The sequence below is a fragment of the Nicotiana tabacum genome, chromosome 15, assembly GCF_000715075.1.
Source record: "Nicotiana tabacum cultivar K326 chromosome 15, ASM71507v2, whole genome shotgun sequence".
Lineage (NCBI taxonomy): Eukaryota > Viridiplantae > Streptophyta > Magnoliopsida > Solanales > Solanaceae > Nicotiana > Nicotiana tabacum.
The window spans coordinates 90889516-90902972 of NC_134094.1; the positions used below are offsets into that span (position 1 = coordinate 90889516).

Here is a 13457-nt window from a genome sequence, read left to right on the forward strand (position 1 = left end):
TCTCTTAAACTTTAAGTGTTGGAAAATAATACCTTCTAATAAGGGGAGAAATTAAAAAATAACCAGATTTATAAGTAGTCATTCAAAAATAGCCACACTTTCAAAAGTAATCGAATTTTAGCTACTTTTTATGTAAAGATAAATCTGAACGAAAACACTGTTCAAAATCCGAAAAATACTCCAGTATATTATACCGAAGATCCAGCATAAGTATACTGGAACATTATACTGGAGTTCCAGCATAAAAACTAGTTAGCCCAAACTATTTTTACTCTAATAAGTTATTTTCCCTTCCTTCAAAATTAAGGGTAAAAAATGAAAATTTACCCTTTCAATTAATCGGACCAAAGAGTATCACACTTTTTTTGGTCCAAAAATAGGGAATCACATTAGAAGTATTAAACAATAGATAACAAAAAGTAAAGATACTTCAGTTGGGTTAGATATTTCCTTATACGACTATTATGACTACATAAACATTAAATAACTCCACCAAATCTCTCTCTCAGTTTCGTTCATTAGCTCCTTTTTCTATACTGTCTTTCAGAAGATTCGAATTCCTTCGTTTTGGACTCTTTTTGCTGCGATCATCTTCTCGGAATCTAATATTACCTTTTGCTAAACTTTTCAATCTCGTTTTTGTCAAGCAATTGTTTAATCCAGAATTCTGGATATAGCAGTCGTTTTTTCGCTTCAAATAAGATTATTTAAACTGGCAAATTGAATTTGAGTTTTACTTTTGGTTGAAAGATCTGATTTATTTCAGTGAAAAATGGATACAGTCGCATAGTGTTCATCGAACTGGCGGAAGTGAGGATTCAACTCTAAGCTTCCGGATTATCTGACAATTTTATTTAGGTCTTTTATTGTTAATTTTAAGGGATCAGAGTATCAAAAGTTTGAACCTTGTGGATCAAAGCGAAAAAAATATGTCGAAGGTCGTGTATGACGGGTGGATGGTGAGGTATGGGCGAAGGAAGATAGGCAGATCCTATATTCATATGCGCTATTTTGTTCTCGAGACTCGATTGTTGGCCTACTATAAGAGGAAGCCTCAGGACAATGTGGTTAGTTTCCTCAATTTTGAATCATTTGTTTTGAATTTTAAATATATTTGTTAGTTTGTTTTGAGATTTTGTATGTTAGCGGAAAATTTAAAGAACATCTAGTGTTAGAGAACTCGGAATTATTGATTTATTGGATGAAACAAGTAGAAAATGGAGCTAACATGTACAGTGAGAATGATTTCATATATCAGGCCCGTGGTGGAACCAGGAATTTATACTGGGGGGATTCAAATGGAGATTTGTATCTCAGTAGAAAGTTTAGAGAACCTGCAGAAATCCAATGTATTGATTATTGGATAAAACAACTCCAAATGGAGCAAAATGTACAATGAGAATTCATATATCATTCTAGTGGCGGGGCAGGAATTTATACTAGAGGATTCAAAATAGAGATTTGTTTACAGTATAAAATTTAGAGAACCTCTAGTGTTAGAGAACTCCAAATTCTTGATTATTGGATGGAATGAGTTGAAAATGGAGCTTTGTTGAGTGAAAATTCATATATCAAGCCAGTGGAGCCAGGAATTTATACTAGGGGGTTAAAAAATGTTACACCTGGAGTTTGAACCTTTGACCTAAAGAAATTTTTGAACCCTCTTTGCAACTTTTCCTTTGTCAAGGGGGTTCAACAACTTATAAATAACCGAAAGCACTAGTTTTTATCCTATGTGCACAACATAATTTTTCAACGAAGGGGATTTCAGACCTTGTATCGGATCCGAACAAGCTTGGATTCCTTGGAATTGATCCATAGCTGGTATTATTAGTTTGGTCATCTTTTTGTTGATGTGTGACTTTGAACTCAATTTACTTGACCTTTTGATTTGGGAGAGATAGATTTCTGAATTGAATTATTACATAAATGATGTTCTTTCAGGATATCAGCTTTGCTTAGTGTAGGATGTTGAAATGTGAGTTGAGGAACTTTGATTGGATTGTTGTTTCTAATAGTGCTGTATCAGTGGAGAGACCGATATTCTTTTAACCCTTAAGAATAGATTTATAATGTTTCTATATTATTAGGTACCAATCAAGACCCTTCCCATAGATGGCAATTGTCGGGTGGAAGACCGAGGCCTGAAGACTCATCATGGACACGTGAGTTCTTTACTGTTGTTATTTACTTTCTGATCCGTATACATGCAGTAATAGCTTTCTTTGAGAGAAACTGATCAATTTAATGGAATTTTCTAGGTGTAAGTGTTAAATTGTCATTGTTCATAAGCATTTGTTCGTCTGGACTTCTAATATGCATGAAAAATTAGGTAATAAGAAAATCTGAGCATTGACGGTAATAGTTTGGTTTGTTTATTCACGCTATTTGTCTTTGCGTTATATGTGAGAGTGTAGTCCAGTTAAGAATGTATGATAAATGCTTTTGGCAAAAAAATTCCTTTTTTACTGTTTGATTTTTGCTTTAATTAACACGAGCTGTCCCACCACCATGGGTGGTGAAAGCCAGGGTGGATGACTAATAAAAAAAAGTAAACACGAGTTGTGTTTGTTATTTAATCACCAACTGTAGTTACTAAGAGCCCGTTTGGCCAAGCTACCAAAAAACTGCTTATTTTGAAAAGTGCTTTTGTTCAAAAGTGCTTTTTGAAAAAGTACTTTTGCAAAATAGCAGTTTGTGTTTAGCCAATTTGTTTGAGTAGTACTTTTTGCAAGCTTGTTTGACCAATCTTTTAAAAAAGCACTTTTACGAATCAAATTACGAAAAAGGACAGTAAAGGTTCAATTTGCGATTAGTATCATTTAGAAAAGAAAAATAAATTTAAATATTTAGTATAAAAGAATTCAATTAAAATATAAAATGTAAAGTAAAAATATAAATTAAAAATTCCAATCAATATAAAATATAATTATTTCAAAGCAATAACATTGAGTGTTTGGTATTACTTATTGTTTACATGATAATTTAAATATATCAAAATATATCATTCAATATAAATTCAAAATCTACTCGTAAGAATAGGAGAAAGAGAATAAAAGTATGACTAAAATAAAAAGTGAAGAAATGTATAGTAGAAATAAAAAGAAAAAGGAAAAGGAAAATTAAAGTATTTAATTAATGAGGGATAATTTGGAAAATATAAATTTATTGTAAGTTATTTTTGTCTTGAACAAATTAATTTTCTGCTTCTGCTTCTTGGAAGAAGCTAGAATTGTAGCTTCTCCCCAAAAGCAGAAAAGCTGCTTCTGCTGCTGCTCAAAAATACTTTTTCATTTTGGCCAAACACCTTAAATTTTTCAAAAAGTACACTTTTGGTCTCCCAGAAGCTTGGCCAAACAAGCTCGAAATATAACAATGCAAAGCGGCACAATATGTTTAAGATGTATAATGCTAGTATTGTTTAACCCATCAATAGTTGAACTGAATTGTTGTATGACCTGGATGTGTCAAGTATTAAGTTGCACTGTGACTTGTGACAGATTTCTAGAGTTCTATTTATTGCATATAAAATTCTTGGAAATTGTTGGGTTAAAAAGGATTTTATGATGGATAAGAGCCTAGGGATGCTTGAACCGTTGTGGGGCCAAAAAAGAACATGCTGTATTAAAGCTGGGAGATTGATGATAGTTTTTGAGAGGGAAGGGGAAATGACGGTGGAGATGTTCTAGGAGTCCATCTTACATCCCTTAGTCGAAACAGCCTAAGGTAAGAAGTGCATCATACAATTAAAAAGCAAAAGAAATCTTCTGATTAAAAAGTAGCCTAAATTTGCCTAACTTAAAACATTTGAAATGTTACTCAGTTATAGACTCCATGAATTCATCCTACTCCATAAAGAATTCCACAAACTGCACCCTCTTACATATCGTTCAATTGATTCAGATTACCAAAATAATAGGCAGACCGAAAAGAGAGATGGGGTATGCACCATGCAAACAAATTCTTCATATTTTGAAGTTACTTCTCAAATTAAGAAAGGTTAAATATCATATTCCAGCTCCTATCTTTATGATATAAAATTGATCTTCACCGTCAACTTTAAGTTGTAAACATTCCCTCTTCCTATTTCAGTATACAGTAATTGAGTTGGTTTTGTGTGGACAAAGTCTAGTTTATTCTTTAGATTATTAAACTCCCATATATGTAATTCTTTTAGTATTTCGTAGCTAAAGGGTCTAAGTCCAAAGTCTATTTTGCACTTTAGATTATTGACTTACCCCGGTATATAACGTTTTAGTATCAAGTTCCACTTTCACACTGGAGTAAAATAATTTATCCAAATAATCAGGAAATACATTCATTAAATATGACACTGCATAATAAAAAGAAAAAGCTTTTTGGGAAAAGAAGAAAATAAGTAAAAAGGACATGCACATCTATAACCTATTTTACAAAAATTGTGAGCTTGACCAAAGTTAGAGAAAAAAATTGATGGAATAAAAAAAAATATAAATTATGAACATTCAACCAAAATCTCAACTAGGTTCCCGAGTTATTAGGAGGGCTGTAGGTGGTGGTTGTCGCTCTGGGATGTTCTTTGTATCTTTGTGTACCATCTTGGTACCTTAATAATAAAGTTTTACCTAATCAAAAAAAGAAGAAGAAGAAGGTTCCAGAGTTAAAAGAAGCACAATTGCAGCTTTTCTCTTTTCAAAATTAATAATTGCACTTTATATATTTATTTATGCATTATTATCTTTATTATAAATGTGAATGCATATTCTTCCTCATCATGGGTTTTACGGGGTTTGGCATCATGTTCCTATCATGATATTTCGTGTACTTCATTTGTCACAGCTTACAATCTTTTAATTTTGGGACGTTTCTTGTTTGACACAATTTCATGTATAATCTCATTTTATACAACTTTTAAAACATTTGAGAATTCAAATTGATTTAGCTTTCTACTTAGATTAAAGAAGGTTATAGATGCGATGATATCAACATCGAAAATGCCACTTTTGGAGGAGAGATTAGTACTTGATGCTGCTTTGGTGTCCTTCAAAGTGTGGAACTCCAAGATAAAAGGGAGGGACCCAGGAATCTTATGTATGCTTGTCCTAGAAAAGTCGTATAATCATGTAAATTGGGGTTTCTAGGATTATGATATGGAGGATGGTTTTCATAGAAGGACGAATCGAGAAGGTGGACTGATTAATGTATATGTACGGTGAGATTCTCCATTCTAATCAATGGGAGTCCTTCAAGCTTCTGAAATAGTTTCGGGGGATTAAGGCAGTGAGACCCACCATTACCTATATATCTTTCTGGTGATGTAAGCTCAAGGCAAGGTGATGGATAAAGTGGTCACATGAGGATTTTTGAAGACATTTGATTTAAGTTTTGTGTGAGACTGCTAAATTTTGCTACGGCTAGAATTTTGGATGGCATTTCGGAGGTATTAACAGGGACAAGGTGGGTGTGGCTCCTATGGAATATAAGTTGCGGGAATCGAGGCTAAGATGGTTCGGACATGTGAAGAGGAGAGACTCAGATGCCCCTGTTAGGAGGTGCGAGAGGTTGCCCATGGCGAGTTAGAGGAGGGGTAGAGGGAGGCCTAAGGGGTGAGATGATTAGGCAGGACATGGCTTTGTTCCAGTTTATCGAGGACATGACCCTCGATAGAAATGTGTGGAGGCTGAGAATTAGGGTGGTGGATTGACAGACAGTCTAGAGTTTCGCCTAGTCTTACCAGTAGTAGTAGTACTAGTCGTGTATTTTTCTATTCCCAGCCCCTTGTTTTTATACGGTGTGTCATTATTATCAGTAGGATTGACACTATTCTTGTAGTTTCGTATCCATGGATCTCTGTTATTACTCGTTGTATTATTTGCTTCCATTGTCTTATTACCTTGTTGTTGCTATTGTTTCTCTATTGCTTCATTTTTACTGTTTTTGAGCCGAGAGTCTTTCGGAAACAGCCTCTCTACCTTCATAAGGTAGGGGTAAAGTCTGCGTACACACTACCCTCCCCAGACCCCACTTGTGAGATTTCAGTGGGCTTGTTGTTGTTGTTGTTGTTGTAGTATTTCGGAGGTATTAACAAGAAATGACTTTTATGACGTATGCATGAGACCTTTTTTTTGCCGGTGCAATTATTGTGTACTTCCCTTTCCATTTGTGAGGCAGCCTTGAGCTAAATCAATCGAGCTGTTTAGGGTAAAGAATACCATTCCATCACCTTCCTCTTCTGTTCCTCCTCTCTAAATGAATGAATTTGGTGGTAGTTCATTGTTACATGAATCAAATAACCAACCATCTTTTGAGTGTTGGGATAAGAAATACTTGTGCAGGCAATGATATATCTCAGTTGAATTTTGAAATTTTGTATGATGTCCTACAATAATGTTTTTGATCCGTGTTATGATATATGCTTGATGAAGAGGCATGCTTAATTTTTCTCTTTGATATTAATCTCATGTATATCTTGCAGATGGTTTATGTCTTATCAGTTTACAACAAGAAAGACAAGTATAATCGTGTCACGGTGCGTGATCTTTCGCTATCCTCTCTGTTCTTGTCCCAAACAAAAGGTTTTATGTCATATACATCCTGGAGATTTAGCCAGATCATTCCCTATATATTCTTGTAGAGATGCCAAAAAATCCAATCCAAGAATCTATATCAGATGCATCCTGGAGATTGCACTGCATAGCTAATTGATTCACGCCCCTATACTTGTAACTTATATGCAAAGTCATCCTTTCATTCAAAGCATCTGTTGTCCATTCTTTCCAGAGTGCCAACAAAGCACTGAGCGGAGTGGTGCTTCAGATCATTTTTCTCTGAGCAATTTCCTTGTATTCCAACATAATAGAAGATCTTTAAACGACTTCGGTATTGTCCAATGTGGTCAAAAAATGTTTAAGAATTGGCTTCACAGTTGTAATGCTACTAGACAGCAAACTAGGTGATCAGTATTTTCAGTAGCTTCTCCACACAGGTTGCATCTGTTGCAAAGTGATAAACCCTTCTTTGCGAATTGGACTGAATTATACATTAAGTGTGAGCAGCTATCCAAGTAAAGCATGCTACTTTAGTTTCCATATCTTTTTCCGTTTCCAATAATTTCTGATGTGGGAAATCAAAGTGTCGCAACAAACCTAGACTGTGAAATTTCCACCTCTGGTTCCGATTAAAAAAAAAATTCCACCTCTCTGGTCAGTTCATTTGAGGGAGTCAGGTTGCTTGAAGGTTGAGTTGCACAGTCTCTAGTTTGTTTAGAAGGTCAGCCAAACTGACCAATTTTCCAGTCAAGACACTGCCTTCTGAGATTGAGAGCCCAACAATCAGTGGGTGTATATTTTGCTACTGTAACTTCAGAATTTGTTGCAATGGAATAGAGGTCTAGATGTTGGAAAAAATTCATTTATATTAATCATTATCTTGTTCCAGATGGCAGCTTTCAACATTCAGGAGGCACTTATTTGGAAAGAAAAGATTGAGTCAATCATTGATCAGGTTGTTTCCTCTTGTGCATTAGAGATTCCCCTAGATATTCTCTCTTCAGACATACAGTTCTTCTGTTTCTTCTTGTCTTGATATACTTGGAGGTAGTAATGTGTCTTCAGTTTTCAGCATCAGGAGTCGCAAGGAACTAATGGTAATAAGTACGTTTCATTCGAGTACAAATCTGTGATGGACAACGGGAGGAATGCTTCCTCATCAGATCATGAAAGTCAGTAAGTATCTGCTTTTGCCTTCTGCGACTTATGGGGATGTCGGTGTGTTCGAATCAGAATGTAGAAAAATAGTGCATTCCGCTATTTCTTTGTGCTCTATTTCTGTTACATTCATCTTTTGAAGTTAGTTTTACTCGTGACTAGTCACTGCAACAGTAAGTTTGGTTTTTAATCTAACTGTGAAAAAGAAAACTGTGCAGAGAAAAAAGTGAGTTTGCTAAATACTTTCTAATGTTTGCTGATATTTGTTCATTAAAGAGATCAAGTCCACTACTAAATAGGATGGTCAAAATCAAAAAGTAAAGGTAAATTTACTAAGATCTGTCTTTTCCTTTCCCATCCAGCCTTTGGGGTCCTTAAAACGGACTGGGTCTGGCTGCTCTCAATTTCAAACTTAATGGCTTTAATTGGCATTGTTAAGCTTTAGAGAGTCAAATTTGATCTACTCTAATAAAAAATAAATGTTTAAAGACTTTTAAAGTGCAAAAACGTATATCCTGTAGTGTATTCATGTTTCAAGTATCTTATTTTCGAAAGACAAAACACCTTCTGGTTTCGCTTCTGAAAGTGGTCTGAATTGATTTGATGAGTGAAAGAAGACATTTGGTTTGAGAGGACCAAACAACTAATCATGCTTGCTAAGATTGTTTGGAAGATTATGGTTCGGTCCCCGATTGTCCCTTTTACACATACAGACACATGAACATCTTATAAGATTTGGGCGGCAATGTAGCACATATATTTTAATCCAAGCACCTATCTTTCAACTGCTCCAACTACAAAATGTAATGCTTGTCCAATTTTATAGGTTCAGCGCTGCTGAGGATGACGATGATTCTCATCCGAACTTGCTGCGAAGAACAACCATAGGAAGAGGTTGTTAGATTGTGTCTTGTCTTGTCTTGTTTTGCTGTCTAAATGTTTGCTCAACTATCCATTTTGCCTCTTGAATGGACAGGTCCTCCTGAGTCTGTATTTGACTGGACCAAAGAATTAGATTCTGATTTGGCAAACCAGAATGGGAGTAACCAAGCATTCTCCAGAAAGTACTGGCGCTTACTTCAATGCCAAAATGGTCAGTTTAATGTTTTCATCTGTTTTATCTTCCAGTAAGCATGTGTTGTCTGGCAATGATTTGAATCTGTGTTCTTCTATATTCATTTTCGTGTTTTTCAGTATAGTTAAGCTATAGAACATATCAAGTGGTATCTTCGTTGACCATTGACCATTTTTCTCCACTAACGTGTGGCTGCAGGGCTTCGCATTTTTGAGGAGCTTCTGGATGGCGATTTACTAGTATGAGCTCATCTTTGTGTTCTATGCTGGCTCAAACATTGCCTAATTTATAGAAGTACGGTGTTACAGGGTATTTTCATGATGTAGTCCTCTTTCTCTGTGTAGCCAAAAAGCTGTAGTAGAGCAATGAAGGCTGTTGGGGTTGTGGAGGCTAGTTGTGAAGATATATTTGAGCTTGTTATGAGCATGGATGCAACACGTTTTGAGTAAGTAATCTGTACTGTCTAGTTAGTCATCTTAGTTTTCGTATTTACTTTTCCTTCCAAATTTGTTCATTGATAGGTTTATTTCAGGAAATTATTTTTTGACTGTTTTGCCGAAAACTCTCACTTGGCAGTAATTCCTGATGGCTAAATTTTCTCTTGTTTTTATCCCGAATTCGCTTAACTTATGCTTTTTGGTATCCAAAAAATTCTGGTTCTAGGTGTGTAGCAAGTCTAAACAACACCTTTGGGCTTATATTGGTTACTCTATGGCTTTACTAGTAATCTAGGGACTAACTCTCTTCATTCCATTAGGTGATTGTAGAAAAGGTATGAGGTAATAGGATTCTGTGAATGTATGATTACTCTCTCAAGTTATTGAGAATTAAGTAGTGTTTAGAAGAACTCTGGAAAAAATAGCTACAACCCTATAATCCTCCTATTTACATATTTTCTTAATGAGGATTTTCCTAATTACATAATTTTGGGGATAAAAGATCCTTTCAACATTTAAGTGGAGAAGGGTAGAGGGATGGGCCCATTATCCGCCGCGTTTCGAACCTTTCAGTTATCAGAAGAAAAAAAAAGATCCTTTTTATATTTACAATAATAAAATTATGGGTTTTATCATATTTCCTGATTCTTAACATTCTTAATACTCCCCTCAATTTGGGACATGCTTGTTCTATGCTTGCAGTTTGTTGCAAATATGATCAATTTTGGTTTCTCAAAGTGATTTTGTAAGGTTATCTGCTAACTTATTGTTGATTGACAAAATCGGTAACAAATACATTCTGATGTAATAGTTTGTTGGATGAAGTGGAAAATTTATCTCTAAGTGATTGTTTTGTCATGAAACATCAGGTTTGAAACAATTTTTGGTGCGGCCTGGTCGTCACTAGTCGGTTTCACCGATTCATCTCTTTCACATTTTAATACCTGAATAAGTTGCTTAACAGTTTAAACTTGCAGGTAGCTAAAGCTATGAGTAGATACTCGGCTTTCAGACCTAATCTAGCCGCTACATTGTGCTTTTTGTCTCTTCATTAGTTTATTTCCAATTAAAATACAATAACAAATATTAGTCTACTTTCAATTAAAATAAAATATCCTAGAATTGAACTGTTTATGTGAAGCAGATTATGTCTAACTTGCATCAGAACGCCCAACAATAAGTGCATGTCCCTTGTCTTCATAAATAAATCTTGTCCTGGCGAGTCGCTGATATACCTTAGAATTTAAACGCATTCTAGTGACCATCAAAACAAGTTTGGAGAAACTAGGTAATGTAGACTTAGAGCGTGAGATGGCTTGGCAAAGATTAGCTCTAATACTATATTGACTTGTGTGACCATCTCATCGAAATTTGAAGTTATTAGAAAGGGCCATTTTGCTTATTAATTTAGGGAAAATATCCAAATTTGCAACTGTACTATTCAAAATTGCTCAATTTTACCCTCTATTAAACTTTGGGTCCATTCATACCCTTCTCATTAAGATATCAACTCGTATTTACCCTATTACATTGTTGTTGCTTTATTTTCACTATTTCTTGAGCCGAGGGTCTATCGGAAACAACCTCTCTACTTTGATAAGGTAGGGGTAAGGTCTGCGTATACACTACCTCCCCAGACCCCACTTATAGGATTACACTGGGTTTTTTGCTGTTATTGTTGTTTCCCTTGCCATTAGCGGAGCTCTAGCGTAAAATTGGTGGACTCTACAGGTCAAATACTTCGAGAAAAGAGGTCCAAAGTTACTCTTCTATTTTTACTATGGTTTAAATTATCCTTAGGTCTGAGCTCCATTAGGGGTCAAGGGTAGAAATGAGACTTTTCCCTAATAGCCAGGGATAAGATTATACCCAAGGTATAACAGAGGATAAAATTGCTCAATTTCGGATAGTACATAGAACCCTCCCTAGATAGTCCCAGCAAGCAGGCAACCTCCTGTTTGCTTCGATGTTCTGTTTGATTCTGCTTTGTAGGTGGCACACGTTTGACCCCTTTTCCTTAATTTTAAGTCCTCAACATGACCCCTTACATGGTGCTTTGATTATTTTCCTGGGGACAAATATGTCGAATTTATGAGAATGCACGGGAGAAAAATCTATCTTTTAACAATGATACAATGAGCCCTATATATAATACATATTCTACTCCTACTACATATGCGACTAGGACATATTCTACTCCTACTACATATGGGACTAGGATTATTAACACATAACTATCTAACAGTCCCCTTCAAGCCGGTGCATACAAATCATATGTACCGAGCTTGTTACTTATGTAACTAATACGAGGACCAGTGAGGGACTTGGTGAAAATATCTGCATGCTGATCATTCAACTTCACTACGAGTCATATCAAACTCCTAAATAACTATGCTGAACTTACCAAACAAGACTTGAGAAGACTGCTCTAGACCGTAAAGTGATCGGCGCAAGCGACATACAAGGCCACTAGACCCCCTGAGCAACAAAACCAGGTGGTTGCTGATGAACAGAAGTTGGCCGAAAAGTCGTCGGAGAAATATGAAAATAGTGAGACTAAGCTAAATTCCACACTACAAAATAGGTTCTAAAACCCCACCAGAAAATAGAAACTTTTTGGAAATTAATGTTCAATCCGGAAAATCACTGTTCACGCCTGAAAAGTGCACTGTTCACGCCGGAAAAAATAAAAGTTGTCAGAATTTGATGTAATTTATATGAGTAGGCTCGGAATCATTGGACGAGTAATTTGTCTTGAGGAAGTTTGTCAAAAAGTGCCGGAACGACTCACACGCACCGGAAAAGTTACTGTAGCTCGCTGGAAAATTCCAAAGTTCTCAGAATTTGTAGGAAATTGTACTGGCGGACTCGGAATCACCCCACGAAACATCTTTCCTAAAGACTTTTTTGAAAATTATGGATGGAAAGTGCTCCACGCGCCGGCGTGTGTGTCAGACGCTCTCGCCGGAACCCTAATTCTGGCAGCGGCGGCGCGTGAGGGACTTTCTACGGGAGCGATTGACTGGGTTTTTGTCACCTAAATATTCCGAACAAGATGGTAGTGTTGGTTTTCACAGAACACTTATTGATGAGGAGATTACGCAAATCAATCTTGAGTCGTCAATCGGAAAGACGCACGGTGACTGACTTTTCTGTTCCGATGGGACTGGGATTTCTGGGGTTTGGTCGCACAAGGGTTTCGGATCTGATGGTGGTACTGGTATATGCACAGTACCACAGTAGCAGTGATGAACCCTGGGAACAGGACGAAGTTGCCGGAAAATTTCATGGCGACGAGATCTTTCTTCTCGGATGTCGCTGGAATGACGCACAACGATAATTTTTTCCCTGAAACTCTGATACCATGTGAGAATGCTCGGGAGAAAAATCTATCTTTTAACAATGATACAATGAGCCCTATATATAATACATATTCTACTCTTACTACATATGAGACTAGGACATATTCTACTCCTACTACATATGAGACTAGGATTATTTACACATAACTATCTAATAGAATTGATGGGTGTGGTGAGAGTCAAATCAAGGCTCTTCCCTACTTTTATATCACGTGAGAGAATTAGATTATGCAATCCAAAACTAATTTAGCATGAGATGAAAATAGTACACATCAAGGTTAAAATTGATATAAGGTTGCTTGAGATGGTTTGGTATGTCCTGCTTTAACCTTCAGATGCACCGGTCTACATGGTGAGTGAAGATGTTAAAGAGACAAGGTAAACCTAAAATCACATGGAAGGAAGTTCTCTCGAAAGGCCTATAATCTCTTGGAAACCATGTAGACTTAGGAAAAGTTGACCTCAAACCGAAGAAAAAAATCTACATAGGCGATACCAATTAGTTAAGAATATGTTTCAATCATACTAGTACGTTTGCTTTTGGTCCTATGCTTTTTATGAGTCTTTTAGTCCTGTTGTAGAGATTATATAAAAGTAGAAAATATAATGTATTTCTAGTTTTTTAATTATAATATTAGCCTGAGATGAGCTTTGTAATGGAGTGACATAGTCAGTGAGGATTCGTATAGCCTATCCCAATTTGTTTGGGCTTGGGGCGTAGTAACATTTAGTTTTCTGTGAAGAAAACAAGGAGTCCATAAATCATTTGTTTCTTCATTGCCGACAGACTAGACAGATTGGGGTCTATTCCTTAATATCTATGGTGTGAAAAGGGTAATGCCAAACAGTGTTAGAAGTCTACTGGAAAGTCAATCAGTAAGCAAAAGGAAGAAAAAGA

The 13457-nt window shown here is 36.0% G+C and overlaps 1 protein-coding gene across 6 annotated transcripts in view; it reads left to right on the plus strand.

Moving 5' to 3' along the window:
• The first annotated feature begins 427 nt into the window (after positions 1-427).
• Positions 428-13457, plus strand: part of LOC107787716 (protein ENHANCED DISEASE RESISTANCE 2) — a 31910-nt gene continuing 18880 nt past the window's right edge. For 5 of the 6 annotated variants that reach the window (XR_012699354.1, XR_012699355.1, XR_012699352.1 and 2 more), the window contains exons 1-9: positions 428-1067; positions 2091-2165; positions 6455-6508; positions 7417-7482; positions 7600-7703; positions 8512-8579; positions 8662-8778; positions 8959-8999; positions 9105-9205. Coding sequence is in view for 2 of the 6 variants with exons in the window: in XM_075230995.1 (XP_075087096.1) it covers positions 930-1067; positions 2091-2165; positions 6455-6508; positions 7417-7482; positions 7600-7703; positions 8512-8579; positions 8662-8778; positions 8959-8999; positions 9105-9205 (764 nt within the window). In the remaining 4 variants the exon portion in view is untranslated. The remainder of the gene's footprint in view (positions 1068-2090; positions 2166-6454; positions 6509-7416; positions 7483-7599; positions 7704-8511; positions 8580-8661; positions 8779-8958; positions 9000-9104; positions 9206-13457) is intronic. The other variant, XM_075230996.1, reaches the window with a different exon arrangement.